Source organism: Oratosquilla oratoria, unplaced genomic scaffold, assembly GCF_046742065.1.
Source record: "Oratosquilla oratoria isolate Oo_2021 unplaced genomic scaffold, ASM4674206v1 SCAFFOLD62, whole genome shotgun sequence".
Classification (NCBI taxonomy): domain Eukaryota; kingdom Metazoa; phylum Arthropoda; class Malacostraca; order Stomatopoda; family Squillidae; genus Oratosquilla; species Oratosquilla oratoria.
In genome coordinates, this window is record NW_027467726.1 from 1,169,856 (window position 1) to 1,192,061 (window position 22,206).

Consider the following 22,206-nt stretch of genomic DNA (forward strand, 5'->3'; position numbering starts at 1 on the left):
GAAATATAAAAGTCAACTAGGGCCTACTTGTCCTGAGTTAGAATCATGGTTAATCCCATTGCTAGTGAAGCACAGTAAAGCAATTCCTTTGCCTGGGGACACCTTGGACAATACAGCTGTTTTAAAACATCAGATCAAATTAAAACTGGTTTTCAACCTGTTTATATACCTGCCTACAGATTACCACATTCCAAGCTAGCCATTATAGATAACTTGATCACTGAAATGTTATCAAAGGATGTCATAGAACCCAGTCAAAGTGAATAGAACTTCCCATTGATTCTGATGCCAAATTCAGACGGTACCATGTGTCCAGTTCTTGATTATAGGGAATTGAATAAACAGACAATACCTGATTGACTACCATTACTGGTGATAGTAGATATATTTTGTAGTTTGGGAACTGAGAATCTGTATTTTACCACTACTGATTTCAAATCAGCTTTCTGGCAGATAAAGATGCACAAAGATTTTTAAGATTATACAGCATTTTCTACAACAAGGCATTATGCATTCAAGCAAATGCCATTTTAGTTATGTAACATTCAATAACTTATATGGAATTAATACAGTACTAGATGGGTTGTTAGGAAACACAGCCAGTGCATTTGTGGATGATATCTGAATAGTTTTTCAAACAGCAACTGAACACTTTAAGATATTAAATTAGGTATTCTCAAGACCTTTTGAATGATTTTGTGCCTTGTCTTTTTTGGCTACCTCCCTGGTAAGGGGGAAAAAAAGCCTTGGTATATGTATGTACGTATTCTCAAGACTAGTTGAATCAGGGTTGAAAGTGAAACTTTGCAAGTGTCATTTATTTGGAACATAAGATAAATAGTCATGGACTTACTACAGTGAACTCAAAGGTAGAGACAGTGAAAAAATCAGTTGAATCAGGTTTAAAGGGAAATTGGAAAAATTAACGTTTTTACAAGACAGTGTCATTTATTTGAGACATAAGTTAAAAGGCATGGACTCAGTACAGTGAACTCAAAGGTAGAGGCAGTCAGGGTTGGTGATTTTTTTTATCTTTTTAAAAAAAATCAAAAAAATCGGAATTTTTTTATTTAAATCAGATTTTTTGATTTAAATCAGATTTTTTATTTTATTAATAATCAGCATAAAAGATATTGTGAAAGTTATATATATATTCTATATGTTAGTGTAAAATACATTTGAGGTGTTTTTACAGTGTTGCATCATCTCTCACTTGCTTATAACATGTTTGAGCTCTCAAAATCAGCAATTCAGAAGTGTAAAGAAGAACTTGACTGTCATGTTGGCAGTGTTGTTACAGATAATGCAGCTAATGTAAACAAAATGAGGAAACTGTTAGAACAGGAAAATGAACTGAAGCTGGTGACCTATGGCTGTACTGCACACATTTTGAATCTTCTGGCTCATGATCTGGAAATTGACAATATTAAAGAGCATGTGGTGAATATAGTAAAATACTTTAGAGACAATCATTATGCTTCTGCAAGATATCGTCAGGAAGGTGAGCAACGTCTTGTTATGCCTCAAGACACACGATGGAATACCATGTGTAACTGTCTGAAGACATATATAAAGAACTGGCCAGCTCTCATGAAAATATGTGAAGTTGATAGGGAGCAAATTGATGTCAGAGTTAGAGAAAAGGTGTCTAACTTAACCCTGAAGCGGTCAGCAGAGGACCTACTTGCACGACTAGAACCAATAGCTGTGGCTTTAGACAAAGCACAGAGTGATAAATGTACAATTGCTGAAGCAGTGAACATGTGGAAAGAATTAATCACAACTTTAAGCAATGGCAGAGATGCCCTAACTGCTGTGAGAAAGAGGTATGACCAAGTCATAACACAAGCTCATCTTCTTGCAAACCTAATTCATCCTTCCCTTCAAGGAAAACTGCTTAGTGAAGAAGTGAATAATGCAATGGACTATGCTAATGAAAGGTTTCCTTCACTTGTCCCAGTCATCATGAAATTTCAAGCCAAATCGCCTCCTTTCCATGCATTTAAGTTCAGTGATTTTGTGACCAAGTCTATGTCAGCTGTTGAATGGTGGAGGTCACATTCAAATGTGTTGGATAGTGATGTCATTTCAGCAGCACAACAACTACTGTCTGCAGTGGCTTCTTCATCAGGGGTTGAACAAGTTTTTTCAAGCTATGGTATAGTACATTCAAAATTAAGGAACCGGCTGGGAACAGAAAAAGCTGCAAAACTGGTGTTTTTGTCTAAAACTATAAATGCACACAAAATGGATGTATATGATGATACTAATGATCAGGATGCTTAAAAGAACCAAATTCATTGTCAAAAGAATTAAAAACCTTACTTTTTTATATTCAAAATTTTTTTGAACTACTTTCAGAGAAGTGTTTCATTATTTTTTAAAAGAAGATTGCTTTTACAGAATAAATTCAATGTGCTTTTGCTCTGAATACAGGCTGCAATAATTTTCTTTTTTTAAATTCATTACTTCAAGAAATAAGTATAGCTCATTATAAGTAACCCTTTTTGATTTCCTTATTCAATAGCAAGTAGATTTTTTTTCTATTGCAAAAGGAAGTGATTTAGCATTTTAGTCCTTAGCTCATTACAAGTAAATCCCTTTGATTTCTTTCTTGATGGATGTGAAATTTTTTGTTGAACTGTACAATAAAAGAAAGCATTTAGAAAGTCAGTGTGCTTTTGCTCTGAATACAGGCTGCAATAATTTTATTTTTTAAATTCATTACTTAAAGAAATAAGTATAGCTCATTTTAAGTAAACCTTTTTGATTTCCTTATTCAATAGCATGTGGATTTTTTATGTTTTTATTGCAAAAGCAAGTGATTTAACATTCTAGTCCTCAGTTCATTCATTACAAATAAAACCCTTTGATTTCTTTCTTAATGGATGTGAAAATGTTTGTTGTACTGTACAGTAAAAAGAAACATTTAGTGTTCTATTTCTCAGAAATATATAAAGCAGGTATAATTATGTTTGTTTTTATATTTTTCATTTACATTCCATATTGCTTTGGGCAGAAGTAAATACTGATTTAAATCAATGATTTTTTTTAAAAGAATCATTTGATTTAAATCTTGATTTAAATCACTGATTTAAATCATCATGATAAAAATCAGCCAACCCTGGAGGCAGTACAGAACTATCCAGTACCAAACAATGTTGAGAAAAAAGTTTCATTAAAGACATTGACAGATTGGAAAAAGTACAAAGGAGAGTCACAAAACTGATTCCAAATATCAAAAAGTAAATCATACGAAAATTGGCTAAAACATATGAATCTGTTTTCCCTAAAAAAGCGTAGACTCAGAGGTGACTTGATAAAGTGACAAAATTCTTACAGTGAATGAATCTGACAAGAAATAATGGTCTCAAACTGTCAGGAAATAGATTTAATTTGGAAGTGGGTAGAAACAACTTCATCAACCTTGTAGTTAATAAATGGAATAAACTTCCTGCAGAGGCAGTGCAATGTAGTTCAGTTCGAAGCTTTAAGATTCATTTAGATAAACATTTAAGCAAGATGCTGTAATGATTATAATTTATTTTATATTATTTGATTATTTGTTTGTTATTATTTGTCTATTTATTATTTGCTTGATTTCCATTTATCATTATTTACTATTTACTTACTTTATTTATTATCATTTATATTATCATAATTCTTATTCTATCTTTTTTTTTTATCATTTATGTATTTTTTTCTGCATCCGGCCTAGTTATGGACCACAAGGTCTCCTGTCGGCATGCTCCACCTTTGTAATCCTTTGACAGGGTATCATAGAAAGTTTATTAAGGAATATGCAGACACATCTGATCTATTAAATTCTTTGTGAAGGAGATATTCCAAGTTCATTTGGGGTCCTGAACAACAACAAACTTTTGACAAGTTGAAAATTAAATTTACTAGTTTTCCAGTTCTCATTTTTCCTAATTATGATAAAGAGCTCATTCTTTGCAAAATTGCAACAGATAGCTTTCACATTGAGATTTTGTAACAATGCACTACAATATGGGAAACATTAGCAGTGATATATTCACAAAAGAGTTTTAAGAGATATACTGGGATATCCAATCAGAGTGTGGACTGATCATACTGCTATTCAGCAGAACTTATTCAAACATAAGAATCTTAGAGGCAGATTAGCCAAGTGGTTTACTACACTTCCATGTTATGAGATTAAATTTGAATACATTCCAGGTAGGGAGAACATTGCAGCAGATGCACTACATAGGAATATTAGCCAACCAATGACAGGGTTGATCAATATTATCTGCAGTATTAACGAACTAGTACCATTAGATGAACTGATAATAAGGGTACAAAGAAAAAGACTTGAAAAACTGTAGCCCAGAACTTGATGAACCCTTGAGGTATTCCTCCAAAATAATCAAAGGGGTATAAGATAGAAGAATTTCATTTCAGCAATGAGAGGGAATGAAGGATAGAGTAGAACTAGGAGTGGAGGAGGAATGGGGATGATTCAAGGAGGGAGCAACAAGGTATGCAAGTTGGTGTGTGGAACAAGGAGGATGGGATGAAATAGAAGGAAGAGCAAGTGGTGGGATGAAGAAGCAAAGAAAGTTGCAGAAGAAGCAAGCATTCATAGACTGTTTACAAAACAGGATGAGAGAATCATATGAGAGGTACAAAGAAAAAAGAAGCAAAGCATAAGATAAAGGAAGCAAAGAGGGAGATGTGAAATGGGGTAAGAGTATAACAGAAATTTTTGAAAGTAATAAAAAGGTGTTTTGGAAAGAAATAAAGCAGAGAAGAAAAGGTAAAGATGGAGAGATGATAATGGAAGAAACGGTGGTAAGAGGAAGATGGGCAGAGTATTTCAGGAAGTTGCTAAATGTGAAGGAGGATAAGGAAGGAAAGGTAAATGCAGTAGGAAGCTCTAAGAAAATGACAGTGATGGTGGACTGGCTGGTGAGGTTGTTTAATGTTTGTTTAAAAGAAGGTAGTGTCGGGGAACTGGTGGAGTACCTGTATAGTTCCAATTTACAAGGGAAAAAGGAACAAGTGTGAATGTTCAGTGTAGTTGGGAAGGGTTATGAGAAGGGTTTTGTTTGAGAGGAGTAGGAGAGGAACAGAGGGAGTAATTGGTGAGGATCGGTGTGTGTTTAGGACATGTAGGGGTTGCGTGGATCAGATTTTTGTGGTAAGGCAGATATGTGAGAAAACTTTAGGAATAGGTAAGGATGTTTTTTGGGATACTTATAGATTTGGAAAAGGCTTATAACAGGGTAGACAGGAAGGCATTGTGGAAGGTATTGCAGATACATGGGATAGGAGGGAAGCTGTTGAGAGCAGTCAAGAGTTTTTACGAGAGTAGAGCCTGTGTTAGAATCAGAAATGGTTTGAGGTAAAGGTGGGACTTTGCCAGGGGTGTTTTATGTGGCCTTGGCTGTTTGATTTATACATGGATGGGGTGGAGTGAGAGGTAAATGCAAAGGTAATTGGCCTGGGATTGGAGATGATTAAAGAAAATGGAGAAATGTAGGAGATAAGCCAGTTGTTGTTTGCTGACAACACTGCGCTTGTGGCAGGATCAGAGGAGGGATTAAGTGAGTTAGCAATGGAGTTTGGGAAGGTGTTCAAAAGAAGGGAATGTGGGTAAAAGTAAGGTGATGAGATGTACAAGGGAAGAATGTGGTAGCAAATTGGAAGTATTAAGGGCGAGAGTTAGTATTAAATACTTGGGTGCAAATGTGGCGGGTAAGGGATGAGTGGAGGTGGAGGTAGAATGCAGACTGAGAAGAGCAAGTAAATGCCTTGGTGGATTAAAGTGTAATGAGAAACAGACATTTGGAAATGGATGCTAAAAGGAGATTGTATGAAGGACATTGGGAAAGAGAGGAAGAGAGATGACAGAAGATAGGGATGAATGGAGAATGGTCCTGTATGGATGATGCTGTGATGCATGGAAAGGAGTGGGTGGAGGATGGGGGGCTGAGGGAGTATGTGTAAATGATATTATGCAGCCCAAAGGGATTTCTCTCCATCTTCTCCTTTTCTGCATGAAGGGGCAGAGAGGGGGGGGGGGGGATCACCAATAAAAATGAAGCAGCGTTCCTGTGTCTTGCTGACCAAGGGCAGTGGGTGAGATGCAGGAATGACCCGTCATCCATGAGGAGCTAAGATAAGAGGGAGGAAGGGGTGAATGAAAGTGGAGTACAGTATGTGGGGATGGAATGGGTGGGAGTGGATTTTATACCTTTGTTTTTTGGCTACTTCCCTTGTCTTGGGAAATAGCCATTGGTATGTATTTTATGTTTATGTTAAAGCCATACAACAATTAAATGGATGTATAGCATGATAACAAGAATAAATCAAGTTCTTATTGCCCTTAGAATTGTGTGATTACAAATGAAGCCTCAAATCAGAGTATGACCTAAGTAATGTGAAGTCATCACAAAGTATGAAAAATGGAACAACTGTCAATCCTTTATTTTTTCATCTTTTTACCATCATTTCTTTTTCTGGTTGGAAATAAGCACTCCTCTGTATGGACCCTAATGAATTCCCTAGAAAGGAAGACAAAAAAGTGGCCAATAATTGCACTGGATGCAACTGGCCAGTCCCCACAGAAACATCAGAGTTGGGAGTAAAACAACTTTTAAAACTGGAATTCTTAGCAAGTCCCAGTTTCAACATTCAATGGAATCCAATTAACCTGTAGCATCAAGAATCTTAATGTCATCAACTGTATTTTAACATTATATGCACAGTTTTCTTTTTTGTATGGGAAAAATAAAATAGATGTGTGCAAAATATGTCATTGTTTGTGTTTTATACATGGATTACCTATATCTTGTGGCATTCTGCCTGGATACCAGTTGGAAGATGTGGTATACCAGGAAGGGATCAGAGTGGAACGAATTGATTAGAAATGTGTGTGGAGCAAGAGATGGTGGTTGGAAAGGAGCCCCTCCAAAATGTTAGGTTAGGTATTTATCAACCCCCAAGCATTTATTGACCCTTTGCATACTCGCATTGACTGCCATGGGTCGATATCAACCACTCTGGATGCCTCTGGTCTTGCCAGTGCCTGACAAGCATGTATCACATGACTGCTGTCAATAGTTTTCCTCTAATGGCATTTAAACTTGAGTTCCTGGTGCCTAGGGAATCCATAAACTTCATCCCGTGACAGAAACATGGACCTTGTTATGAATAGAAGGATCTCCTGACCTATTTTGTTTTTGCTTTGACACTGCATAAAAAACATATTGTATTATCCAAAGTTATATTGCATTCAGGGATCTAAATCCTGACATTAGCAAAACACCCAACAAGCAATTTTTTTTCCCAACAATTTTCCTGTTGATATGACCAAATCGGGTGTTCCATTTCAATTGGAATTCACTAGTTTGTACTATACCCTCACCCCCGTCTGAGGACTGCATTGGGAAATAAGTATTGTGATTTAGAGAAACATGCAAAGGCAGTGATTAGTGCGAGAAATGACAACATTGTTCAAATAAACGATAAATCAAGCACAGTATTCTCTGATTCTGACCATATCTAACCTACTCAGTCTCTCTCCCTCATGAAAAATAGATTTTTCAATGGTATTTGTTTAATTTGTTTCTTGTATTCGATACGAGATAATTTTATACAAGAGCATTTTCATTCTCTTCCATACATATATTTTTTACAATAAATGTATAGTAATGATTCTACCTAATAATAATTTTAAGTACTCACATAGATGTTTGCCAGTCTGCAACCCTTTCCTATATCATCTGCTAGCCCATGTTTAAATACAATGAATTCATTGTAACGTCGGCAGCAATTTTTAAAACACCAAGACTTGTTAGGTTACAAAATCTAACCTCCCTGCAGACAGCCCCCTCTACAATTTTTGAAACGCTGGGTTTCTTTCAACAGAAAAATACCTAATTTGATCTCGTTACTAACCTACAGCATTCTTTCTAAAGTACCCAACACCTACACAGCTACAACCATAATGGCCTGCAACTTCCAGGCATCAATCTAATCATGTAGGCTCTGTCTGGCAAATGCCTACAATCGGTGTCACTAATTGCAGAGAAAACAGAGAAAACAGAGAAAATACAAAAAACGACGGGTTTTGCTCAAATGCACACTACTATATATGTATGGTTGCATATAGTTGAATTATTTAAAGTTTTTTCTTTAAAATGTGTGATTTTCATGTAATTTCAACAAAGAGAAGTTATGTTTTAGTCTCTGCAGTATGACCGACCACAACTACATATACCGTAACAAATTAGCATATGGTTGCATTATTTGAACTATTTTCTTTAAAAGGTGTGATTTTCATGTAATTTGATCAAAGAGAAGTAACGTTTTTATCCTCTGCAAAATTACCGACCCCAGCTACGCTTCGTGGTTACCGCTAGCCTGCCATCTATGTTCTGCGAATGCAGATCATCACTGAGCGTCAGAGTTGCCAGATTGGCGTTTTCAATGCCAAATTTTGTATCTGGAATGTTTTTACCGTGTTTGGCAGGAAAATTTGTTGGGTGGCATTTTTGGGGGGCGTTTTTAAATACCCGGTCGTGATTAGAGATCACTTTTACTTATATCAAGAATTAAATGATGATTATTATGAATGATATAAATTTATCTTGGTTATCATGTGGGAAATGTTGCAAAGATTTTGTGCCTAGCCAAAGGATGTTTCAGCTCTTCTTTAGTGAAAATATGTAAGAACGGAGTGGCACATCAAACATTTCTAAATCTGATGATGCTTTTGATTATATTTAGACACAATAGAAAAGTCACATGTATTTTTATTCATGTATGTCAGTCTCTAGGAGGTTGTTTAATAAACTGGTTTAATTTATTGTAGAGGGTAATAAAAAGTTTACTTAGGAACTTAAACGTAATGTATGGAGTAATACATTTTATTTTAGTTATTGGTATTTTTTCTGTCTCACATAATACGGAGTATAATATATTTTATTTTGGAAGTTCATATATTTCTTTCCTTCTTGAAAGTAGATTTATTTCAGAGGATGGTGGTTTATTACAGTACCACTAGAATTAAATGATGGTGGACATGAGTGATATAAATTGATCTTGGTCATATCATGTGACATTGTTTTATATTGGCTAGTCAACAGTAAAAATTATTTTTATATTGTAATTGTTGTTATACACATTATCTTTAACTACTTGATCTTGGTTATATCATGTGGTATTGTTTTATATTGGCTAGTCAACCGTAAAAAATAGTTTTCATGTTGTAATTGTAGTTATACACATTATTTTTAACTACACATGTAAAACCAAAATGCAAAAAAGAAAAAATCTTAGAAAATGTAATGGTTGGCATTTTGGGGCATGTTTTAAAAACAATTTGGCAGTTTTTGGCAGCATTTTGTCAGAAGTTGGCATTTTTCCTGGTAGAAAACCTGGCAACCCTGCTAAGCGTGGTTGATGGAGTTGGCCAAAAACATAATACTTTTAGAATTTCTTGTGAGGTTCGAACATGTGGGGCATATTTGCATACTAACTTGTTGTTTGTTTTTTTATAATACAAAGGTTGCTTGATATTCCATGCAATTAAATAAAAAGAATCATTAAATTTTATTTGAAATGCGCTATACAAAATTTATATGCTATGAAATATGACATTGCATACATGGTATTATGCAAAGTAGACCACTTGAAAAAAGAAACTAACGAAGCAGAGCGCTTTCGTATATTACATATTCAATGCAAAAAGTACATTGTTGAATAGAAATACATATTTTGTATATACATGAAAAAGGAATACAAAAACTCCATTAAATATTGACGTCAACTTCGCCGTGTTCCATCATGCCAACCAAGAAGACCACAGAATGGACAGGGATAACGCACCAGTTATATTCAAATCCCATTGTAGCTTTCAAAGTGGTACCATCGCAAATGCCAAGATATTCCGCAAACTACGTTCAAAGAACTCGGTGAGATGTCCCTTGGGTACTGGTGCAACTCTTGCGTACCGAACGGGTGCTTCGAGGATAAACTGTTGCTTTTTTGTATAACCATAGTAGTTTGTTGCAGGAAGCACAAAAAGGGAACAAATATTTTTGCGTAATACACCAAGTACATCAACACCTATAACCTTGGGCAAGTTTGAATTTAAGATTTGTTATATTCTTGGGGGTGTTTCTCGGCGTGTTTCAAGTATCGGTTATCGCCCCCCCCCCCCATAACAATCCTGGATCCGTACCTGGGTGGTATGGATCAAACTTCACTCTATTTAGAAACACTATTGTGTTTTTAGTGTAATAGACTGCATATAGTTGAATTATTTTCTTTAAAAGGTGTAATTTCCATATCATATGATCAAAGAGAAGTTACGTTTTTATCCGCAGAGATATGATAGATTCTGAATGGAGAACATTCACGCTCGATTGCTCATCACATCAATTACGCCCTGTCATTTACCCTAGTCCCTATCTCTGATTGACGTGCTAACCACACCGCAATTACCGAAAGTACTGCTACCCGAGACTTCCCCCTTCTTGAGAAATCTCGCCCTGGCAGGATTATGTCCCACTCTCACGCGTTTAGGCGCACTCGGGCCTCGTGTTCGATAATTGTTGCGAGATTACAAAGGCGGAGCATGCCGACAGGAGACCTTTTGGCCCATATCTAGGTCGGATGCGAGAAAAAATCATAATAGTAAAAAATAAATAAATAAAAACTATAATAATGTAGATAACAAATAGAATACATAAATAAATGCAAAGGTATAGTTAGATAATAAACAGGTTTCGTGCGTTAAGCGACTTATTTGGCACCAAAAGGATTTTTTTATGTTCATTCATCCATAAATAGATAAATAAAGGTAAATAAAATATAAATAAAGAATGACCAAAGTAGTTATGTTGGTGCTCAAAAAATAATAATGGCATTTTGGTGTTCTAAATTTTAAGTAAACAAAGAAACGAGTTAAGCGTAAACATGTCCAGCTTCAGAATAAACTAAATACTTTGCGAGCAGCATCGCGATGGCATATCAGATGTCAATGAATTCCTTCGTCGTGTTGGAAGAAGTCTGCGATCATGAACTAAAAGTTTCAATAAACTGTTTCTCATGATGATATCTGTGCTAGAACGTTGACAAATACCCGTAATTCTACTCGTCTTACATAATTGTAAACTTATTAAAGTGAATGATTATATTACATTGTATTGAAAAATGTATATCATATGTGTCTATACATAGTAAAGAATTATCTATAAATAAATTTCAATCGTTCTTGAATGATTGTATTACATTGTACTGAAAATAATGCATATCATATGTGTCTATAAATAATAAAGAATTGTATAGACATGAATTTCAATCTATCTTTTTTTCTTAATATAGATATTTTAAGCTGATTATCCTATTATAACTTGAAGATGAGGACTAATTGTCCAGAAGACTAAATGCCTGAAGACCAGTTATTTTGCAAAGGAAGACCAATTGTCCGAAGACTAAATGTCCCGAAGACTAAATGTCCGAAGACTAAATGTCCGAAGACTAAATGTCCGAAGACTAAATGTCCGAAGACTAAATTTTAGTCCGAAGACTAAATTTTAGTCCGAAGACTAAATTTTAGTCCGAAGACTAAATTTTAGTCCGAAGACTAAATTTTAGTCCGAAGACTAAATTTTAGTCCGAAGACTAAATTTTAGTCCGAAGACTAAATTTTAGTCCGAAGACTAAATTTTAGTCCGAAGACTAAATTTTAGTCCGAAGACTAAATTTTAGTCCGAAGACTAAATTTTAGTCCGAAGACTAAATTTTAGTCCGAAGACTAAATTTTAGTCCGAAGACTAAATGTCCGAAGATTAAATGTCCGAAGATTAAATGTCTGAAGACTAAATGTCCGAAGACTAAATGTCCGAAGACTAAATGTCCGAAGACTAAATGTCCGAAGACTAAATGTCCGAAGACTAAATGTCCGAAGACTAAATGTCCGAAGACTAAATGTCCGAAGACTACATGTCCGAAGACTACATGTCCGAAGACTAAATGTCCGAAGACTAAATGTCCGAAGACTAAATGTCCGAAGACTAAATGTCCAAAGACTAAATGTGACAATGGTTAATCAATTAATAAAGGTTTATTGTATAAATTATGTACATGGATATATACATTTATATACAATGCGGGTAACAGCACGCCAGTGGGGGAGTTATCGTGCCCTAGTGGGTGGAAGGTGAGAGCGTGGGCCCTTTCCCTCAGGTGGGCGGCGTGGGCTGTAAAAGGCAGCCACTTGTCCACGGATCCATGACAAAATACCTCCACCCAAAATACCTCCTAAACCACCCATAATACCTCCTAAACCACCCATAATACCTTCATACGGAAACAGCATATTCTATATGTGGACAAACTAACGATTTATATAGCTTGTTAAGTGATGGACTTTTGAAATGCATAGGTATAGTTAGATAATAAACAAACAGGTAGATAATAAATAATGATAAATTGACATATAACTAATAATAAATGAAAATCAGACAAATGATAACAAAACAAAAACAATATGTATAGTATAGAATCCCATAGAAAGTATTATTAGAGGACTTTTTCATTCAGGATTATGGTAGTATGGTAGATCAAAGGAATAATAAATTCTATATAGAAATTATTAATCAAATGAATCAATGAAAATCAAACAATAAACTCTTTGATCTGTGCACCAATGGTGTCTGGTGATTTTTGCTCACTTGACGATTTAGGATTTTAACCTACAAAGGATTACAAAGGCGGAGCATCCCGACAGGAGACCTTTTGCTCCATATCTAGGTCGGATGCGATAAAATCTTAATTATAATAAATGAATAAATAAAAACTAATGCAAATAACATAAAATACATAAATAAATGCATAGGTATAATTAAATAATAAAGAAACAGGTAAATAGTAAATAATAATAGATTGACATATAATTAATAATACATGAGAATTAGACAGACAAATGATCAAACAAAAACAAATAATATAAAATAAAAGATTAATTACAGTATCTTGCTTAGGTGTTTACCTAAATGATTTTTAAATGTCATGGACATTTTGGAATGATATTGTAAACAATACGTACAGTAGAGTATAGAATCCTATATCAGTACCTGGTCGCCATCTGTAATGGCATATAGTAATTAAGCCGATTTTCAAAAACAAAATAAAATAGATAGATAGATAAATAAATCAAATAAAATAAGATACATCTGACTCCAATTACTATATGCCAAACTTCCATGTTGAATCAGCCTAACCCAAAAAAGTGAAGTACCTACAGTCAAGCAGAAATTCGGGTGAAGCCCTTCTGGTAAGATTACAAAGGATTACAAAGGCGGAGCATGCCGACAGGTCGGGTGCGAAAAAATCATAATAATAATAAATTAATAAATAAAAACTATAATAATGTAAACAACAAATAAAATACATAAATAAATGCATAGGTATAGTTAAATAATAAAAAAAACAGGTAAATAGTAAATGATAATAAATTAACATATAACTAATGATAAATGAAAATCAAACAGACAAATGATGACAAAACAAAAACAAATAATATAAAATAAATCATAATCATTACAGCATCTTGCTTAGGTGTTTATCTAAATGATTCTTAAAGCTTCGAACTGAACTACATTGCACTACCTGTGCAGGAAGTTTATTCCATTCATTAATTACACGGTTGGCGAAGTTTTTTTTTCTACCTACTTCCAAATTGAATCTATTTCCGGAAAGTTTGAGACCATTGTTTCTTGCCTGATTCTCATTCAATGTGAAAATTTGGTCACTTTTGATGTCAATTCCCTTTAGAATTTTAAAGGCCGGTATCAAGTCACCTCTGAGTCTACCCTTTTTTAGGGAAAACAGATTTTTTAAATCAGTTTTGTGGCTCGCCGTTGTACTTTTTCCAGTCTGTCAATGCCTTTAATGAGATTCGGTGACCATACGGAAACAGTATATTCCAAGTGTGGACGAACTAACGATTTATATAGCTTGTTAATGAGTGATGGACTTTTGAAGTCAAAAGATCGTGCAATCAGTCCTAAAATCTTATTTGCTTTCTCAGAGGCTGAAATACGCTGCTTGGTTGATTTGAGATCGTTACTGATAATTACGCCGAGATCTTTTTCACTATCCACTTTTGTTAACGAATTTCCAAATAACTTGTAATCGTACTTACTGTTATTTTTACCTATGTGCATTACCTTGCATTTACTTGTGTTCATTAGCCACTTTTCAGACCATTGCTGTAATTCATCTAAATCTTCTTGAATATCTAATTGGTTTAAGTGATCATTTGCCATGCCGCACAGTTTTGTATCATCAGCAAATTTGGAAACAGTAGTCCATTGTCTATATCATTTATATATACTATGAATAAAAGTGGCCCAAGAACGGAACCCTGAGGAACTCCACTTGTAATATTTTTCCGTCTAGAAGTTTTTCCATTTAAAACAACTCTCTGTTTTCGATCATTCAACCAATTACTAGATGAAGTCCCTACACACACCTATGCAAAAACATAAAGTTCGGGTGAAACCCTTCTGTGTGCCCTTTATAATTGTAACACTGATAGTCCTTCATTGCTCTTTGTCTTGGTTATGTGAAACTATCCAAAAATAAATTGATATTCGTATAAAATCATTGATTCTTTGCTTACACATAACATTTCTTTAACATTTTAGTTATTTGGATTATTTTTATTTCATCATTATATATTTTTCAGGGTTTTTTTCCCTTTCTTATTCATAGAGAATCAGAAACAATGCATGTCTGATGCTGTGTGATTCTCATATGTATGTCTGAAAGTTGATGGCAGGAAACTAAGTAATTTATCATCTTTTTGTATTCGTCACGTGACATAGTAAAACCCAACTAATATAAATTATTCATGCCTAATTTAACATTTTCATGCCTGCTGTTCAAAAGAATCATCTTTTATTATTTTTTCTTGGTTTGAGATCGTAATATACAGCACGAATTATGCTGTGCCCAGATGTCGCACCCAGTACTTTGTGACCAAATGTCGTGTGCCCAAATGTCTTGTGCCTAAATGTCCTGTGCCCAAATATCATGTGCCCAAATGTCTGGATACCCACAGAACATCCCACGTAGAGTCGTTGTTCTTGCCTTTATAGATTGCCCGCACTCGTAAATTCGTGGCTAGGTGCTAATTCCCGCACAGTGCTACCGAAAAAGAGTTGGACTGGCAATTCCATCCCCGGTTACATGAATCGTTCGGTTCTTCACACCACCACACTTGTCAAGGACTGCAACGGCATTCGTATCAGGTTCCAGATGAGCTTCAAACTTGCCTAAGGTTATAGGTGTTGATGTACTTGGTGTATTACGCAAAAATATTTGTTCCCTTTTTACGCTTCCTGCAACAAACTACTATGGTTATACAAAAAAGCAACAGTTTATCCTCGAAGCACCCGTTCGGTACGCAAGAGTTGCACCAGTACCCAAGGGACATCTCACCGAGTTCTTTGAACGTAGTTTGCGGAATATCTTGGCATTTGCGATGGTACCACTTTGAAAGCTACAATGGGATTTGAATATAATTGGTGCGTTATCCCAGTCCATTCTGTGGTCTTCTTGGTTGGCATGATGGAACACGGCGAAGTTGACGTCAATATTTAATGGAGTTTTTGTATTCCTTTTTCATGTATATATATAATATGTATTTCTATTCAACTATGTCCTCTTTGCATTGAATATGTAATATACGAAAGCGCTCTGCTTCGTTAGTTTTTTTTTTCAAGTGGTCTACTTTGCGTAATACAATGTACGCAATATCATATTTCATAGCTTATAAATTTTGTATAGCGTATCTTAAATAAAATTTAATGAAAATTTTGTATTTAATTGTATGCAATATTTATGTAATCTTTGTATTGTAAAGAAATAAACAACAACAGTTTTTAAAATAAAAATGTTCACTCTACCACATGTTCGAACCTCACAAGAAATTCTAAAATTATGTTTTGGCCAACTTCATCAACCACGCTTAGCAGGGTTGCCAGGTTTTCTACCAGGAAAAATGCCAACTTCTGACAAAATGCTACAAAAATGTTTTTCAAAAATGCCAACCATTACATTTTCTAAGATTGTTTTTGTATTTTGGTTTTACATGTGTAGTTAAAAATAATGTATATAACTACAATTACAATATGAAAAATAGTTTTTACGGTTGACTAGCCAATATAATACAATACCACATGATATAACCAAGATCAACTAGTTAAAGATGTGTATAACTACAATTACAATATAAAATATTTTTCTACTGTTGACTAGCCAATGTAAAACAATGTCACATGATATGACCAAGATCAATTTATATCATTCATGTACATCATCATTTAATTCTAGCGGTACTGTAATAAACCACCATCCTCTGAAATAAATCTACTTCAAGACTGTGTGAAAAGGAAAGAAAGATATGAACTTCCAAAATAAAATATATTATACTCCGTATTATGTGAGACAGAAAAAATACCAATAACTAAAATAAAATGTATTACTCCATACATTACGTTTAAGTTCCTAAGTAAACTTTTTGGTATCCTCTACAATAAATTAAACCAGTTTATTAAACAACCTCCTAGAGACTCAGATGTACATAAATAGAAAATACATTTGTGACTTTTCTATTGTGTCTAAATATAATCAAAAGCATCATCAGATTTAGAAATGTTTGATGCACTACTGCGTTATTACATATTTTCACTAAAGAAGAGCTGAAACATCCTTTGGCTAGGCACAAAATCTTTACATTTCCCACATAACCAAGATAAATTTATATCATTCATAATAATCATCATTTAATTCTTGATACAAGTAAAAGAGTGATCTCTAATCACGACCGGGTATTTAAAAACGCCCCCCAAAAATGCCACCCAACAAAATTTCCTGCCAAACACAGTAAAAACATTCCAAAGATACAAAATTTGGCATTAAAAACGCCAATCTGGCAACTCTGACGCTCAGTGATTATCTGCATTCGCAGTACATAGATGGCAGGCTAGCGGTAACCATGAATCGTAACCACGAATCGTAGCTGGGGTCGGTGATTTTGCAGAGGATAAAAACGTTACTTCTCTTTGATCAAATTACATGAAAATCACACCTTTTAAAGAAAATAGTTCAAATAATGCAACCATATGCTAATTTGTTACGGTATATGTAGCTGTGGTCGGTCATACTGCAGAGACTAAAACATAACTTCTCTTTGGTGAAATTACATAAAAATCCACACATTTTAAAGAAAAGAGTTTAAATAATTCAACTATATGTAGTCTATTACACTAATAACACAACAATAAGAAACTTAAAAGTGTAGTTTGATCCATACCACCAGTAATCATAGACGGCGGGCTGGACGAGTCGTAGCCGGGGTCGGTAAAATTGCAGATGATAAAAACGTAAGTTCTCTTTGATCATATTACATGGAAATCACACACTTTAAAGAAAATAGTTCAAATGATGCAACCATACATATATAGAAGTGTGCATTTGAGCAAAACCTGTCCTTTTTTGTATTTTCTCTGTTTTCTCTGTTTCTCTGCAATTAGTGAGACCCCCTACAATAATCTTTTCTTTACCTGTGTCTGTGGCTTCCTTCATTGCTTATCATTTTCGTGACACTCTTCAGCGTCTCACAAATGTCTAAACTATTTCAAATATTCTTGCAGTACAAAGGCACTTTTTTCTACATGGTTTATCCCTACTTAGCGAATATATTTGTCACAACAGAGCTAAGAATGCTTAAATCATAAGCTCTATCAAGGGGTAGGCTAACTAATCTGTTTTTGTTTCATAATCCAGAAATCCACCTCCTTACGATCTGACTTTTCACAAGCTGTGGTTTACTAACAGTCGTCACGTGCAGGTAATAGTGGTGAGAAGATAGTGATACTGTTTTTTTTTCGGGATTTGGCATGTGTATAAAAGTCTTGCTCACAGGCATGATAAGCCGATTAAGAACATCGGTTATGTTTCGAAGATATGCGGGGTTTGATTGCTAATATACTGTAGGATTTGTTAGATATTGTTCCTAGCATATATCGATATATCTAAAGCTGCTGATTGAAGAACTGAGCAACAATTTGTTACGTAGAGATGTTTATGTACCTTAACAACTTAAACTGGAAAAACAAAGACGGCAACGTGATATCATATGATATCAAAACGGGTCAAGATTATCATTTAGCAGGGCAGGACTCATAGTAAATAATGGAGCGACATTGTACAAATCTGACTAGGTTTAAGAAGGAAATAGACAAGACCTGATTCACAACAGTGATCAACAAATGGAATAGACTTTATAACCATGTAATGAGCGCTGAAATATTTGGGGACAATTTACCGATTCACCCAACCATAGAACTTGATATCTGGCTCATGTGTGATAAATGTTGTGATATGAACGATGGTGTACTTCATTTCCTGCGCAATTGAGTAGTTTTTAAGATATTAATTGTTAAAGTAATGCACTTAGGCCTACGTAAGAACGTAAGAACGTAATACTGATGACCCACTTTCGGAGAAGAATAAGCGAAGATATAGAGATCTGTATATTTCGATCACTTACTGTGATCCTCTTCAGCAGATATGAGATACAAAGTAGAGAACAATATGTATTTATAATGAAACAGTGAGGTAGCAAGAAGGGACAGGGGCTCAGGTCACATGCTCGGCACGCATGCTCGGATATTGGTGGCTCAGGTCACATGTCCGGCGTTGCCTGGACCTTGGTGATTTTTGTCCACCGCTAATGTAGATGGTAACATTTTATTTATAGCAAAAGAAGAAATACAGTCTGGTGACCATTGACCATGGGAAATGTTGTAATTTGGAAAATTGTTTATTAAGGAGGATTCTACTATTTTTCTTCTGAAACTACATTTGGATTAGTTTCAGAAGAAAAATAGTAGAATCCTCCTGAGCTCCGTCCCTTCTTGCTACCTCACTGTTTCATTATAAATACATATTGTTCTCTACTTTGTATCTCATATCTGCTGAAGAGGATCACAGTAAGTGATCGAAATATACAGATCTCTATATCTTCGCTTATTCTTCTCCGAAAGTGGGTCATCAGTATTATTTTACAAATGTGCTACATATCTTTGTTACGTAAGAACGTACTTCTCCTCCCGAACGATCTGGGGGGAAATGTGGGAAATCGGGGTTTTTGGGTGGGGAGAATTTACACATGGAGTAATGACTGTTGCAGAAGACGTCTAAAAATATTAACGCATAATATCAACTAACAAACACACATATTCTACCTTCCATGTAGGGATTGCGGCGCTGAACTCAGAATCAGCCATATTTGTTATTGCTATTAACCTACGAATCCAACGAATAGCTACATTAGCAACGAATAGCTACTTTTACCCAACTAACGTCTTCCAGTTCCTCATGTCTTTCTCCTAAACATTGGGTTCTTGGGATGGGCGATTATTACATCCAGTAACGGCCGTTACCCCAATAACTAGTAATTGGCACAAGATATTTACATACATAAGCGCGAGCGTATGTTTTGCCCACGCGTTCCCACATTTTTTTTTTCGCTACATTGGAGAGTTGTTCTGAGAGTAGCGTTGCCTCATCTCAATTTACACGTTACTTGCTACATTGGAGCGCTGTTGTTAGAGTAGCGTTGCCTCATCTCTAATTTTTACGCTAGCTGGACAACATAATGGGGGAAGTGTTAATTTTGATGGAAGAAATGTTAATGAGGCATTGAATGTCAATGAGGGACCAAATAATAATATAGAGCAATGTATATGAATAAAAAACAAAATGATAATGTAAGACATGATATTGAAACTCAAAACGTGTCAAAAAGAAATAATCACGAGTTTCTTAAAACCATGTACTTTATTGCTCGTAGTATTAGGAACAAATTTCAAGAAATACAGGTGTATGTCAAAAGCGAAAAGCTCAATATGATAGGAATAACTGAGACATGGTTAAATAGTACAGAGTTCAAAGCTGAATTTAATATTGCGGGATTTAAACACTTTCATCGGGATAGAAACCACAAGAAAGGTGGGGGTGTTCTGTTGTACGTTAAAAACAATGTTCGTGCTTGTGTTTTAGAGAAAGTGAACCAGGGCACATATGATAGTTTGTGGGTTGAGTTAACCCAAACAAATGGACAAAAATTAATATAGGTGTAATACATAGGCCAAAGATATTATCATTAGCAGACGACAAACTGTTATTTCAAGAACTGTCTAGTTTCTGCAACCGGGATTTATTGATAATGGGTGATTTCAATTTTACTGACATTGATTGGATGACCCTTGAACATGGCCATATGGGTAGTTGCTTGATTGATTTTCTTGGTGACAATTACTTAATTCAGCATATAAAAGAGCCCACAAGATATGGAAACTTACTCGATCTATTGATCACTAGCCGTGAAAGCATGGTAACTGATGTAGAAGTCGGTGAATCTGTTGCAAAATAGCGATCACAACTTAGATTCAAACTCCTAATTTTTTTTAGAATAGATACTTGTGTTTCTAAATACCCGATTTCAGTAAAGCTCAGTTCATAGGATTACGTCAGGAGCTTCAGCTTACAGATTGGGAGGCAAAATTAAGCGAAAGACCTGTAGATCAGATGTGGGAAATATTTCAAAATACACTAAGATGATTCAAACTTACATTCCTTTTAATGACAGACGTCCCACAAATCAGGCTTGCCCAAAGGGGCTTGACAAAGAAACTGAAAAAATTATTGCTTAAAAGAGACAGGCTCGGGTGTATCTAATTATTATCAAAGTTATGCATTAATACAGAAAGATTGAAAAAAAACACAATAAAAAACGAAAACGACAATACGAAATGAGTATCGCTGATAAAGACAAATAGAATCCCAAAGAATTCTATAGTTACATTAGAGAGAAAAAGGTTGTTAGGAATCACATTGGCTCATTATCATCTGCTGACGGTCAACTTGAATATTTAAATAAAGGAATGTGTAATATCTTAAACAATTATTTTAGCTCGGTATTCGTAAACGAAACACCATAAAGTGAACTTCAAACTGAAATCTATGACAAGTCTAGGGTAAACTTACTACGGTAAACATAACAAAAGAAAAAAATCAAAGATGTATAGAGAAACTCAAAGTTGATAAAACGCCAGGGCCTGACGGTTGGCATCCAAAAATCTTTAAGGAAATGAAAAATGAGATTGTTGTTCCATTAGAAATTATTTTCAAGAAATCCATCATATCCGGAGATGTCCCAAGAGAATGGAAGCCAGCTAACGTCACTCCCATATTCAAAAAAGGTGACAAAAAGAAGCCAAATAACTATAGGCCTATAAGTTTGACTTCAATCGTAGGAAAAATAATGGAAACTATCACCAGGGATACTATCAAACATCATTCAGAAAGTAACCGTTTGATAAATGATAGCCAGCATGGTTTCAGATGGAAACGTTCCTGCGTGACTAACTTACTCGAATTCTACAACACAGTTATCTTGAATTATGACAAAAGAAACAATATAGATTTAGTATAGCTAGACTTTGAGAAAACTTTTTATACCGTCCCCCACGAAAGACTACTTACTAAATCAGCTTCACACGGAATAAGTGGTGGCCTATTAAGTTGGACTAGTAATTGGTTGAATGGTCGAAAACAGAGAGTTGTTTTAAATGGAAAAACTTCTAGATGGAAATTTTTTACAAGTGGAGTTCCTCAGGGTTCCGTTCTTGGGCCACTTCTATTCATAGTATATATAAATGATATAGACCATGGACTAAAATCTATTGCCTCTCTGATTAGTAATCCTAGAGCAAACGGTATCATACCCTAAGCTAACCTGGGTCAACTATGCATAATAGATACTTACAGCAGAAAAGCATTTAAACTCTTCAATATGAGTCAAATTCTCACAGGCAGCATCAGCTGCCTGATGTATGATGATTTGGTTATGCACCACAATACTTGTGTTATAAAGCATACAGTTAAAGCTGTATTACTCATTCTCTTTCACTCTGAATATTAATAACCACGGAAAATATGATCAAGCCAGTTCACAGAATGTGGGGGTCACTCAGCTACAACTACAAAATATAATCAAAACACCAACACTGGCATACTCATACGTAGGTGTCATCATCATATAGAAGAGGTTAATCCGTCTTTCTGATATCTTACAATACATTCCTATACATT

At 35.0% G+C, this 22,206-nt stretch overlaps 1 protein-coding gene across 1 annotated transcript; it reads left to right on the forward strand.

Annotated features, from left to right (window-relative positions):
* The first annotated feature begins 1,224 nt into the window (after positions 1–1,224).
* Positions 1,225–2,286, forward strand: LOC143023811 (uncharacterized). Its single transcript, XM_076182432.1, has one exon. The coding sequence runs from the start codon at positions 1,225–1,227 to the stop codon at positions 2,284–2,286; it is 1,062 nt and encodes a 353-aa protein (XP_076038547.1).
* Positions 2,287–22,206: the final 19,920 nt, after the last annotated feature.

Bases quoted from the DNA above. Each gene is read 5' to 3' on its own strand.
- LOC143023811 (XM_076182432.1), top strand. From the start codon at position 1,225: ATGTTTGAGCTCTCAAAATCAGCAATTCAGAAGTGTAAAGAAGAACTT.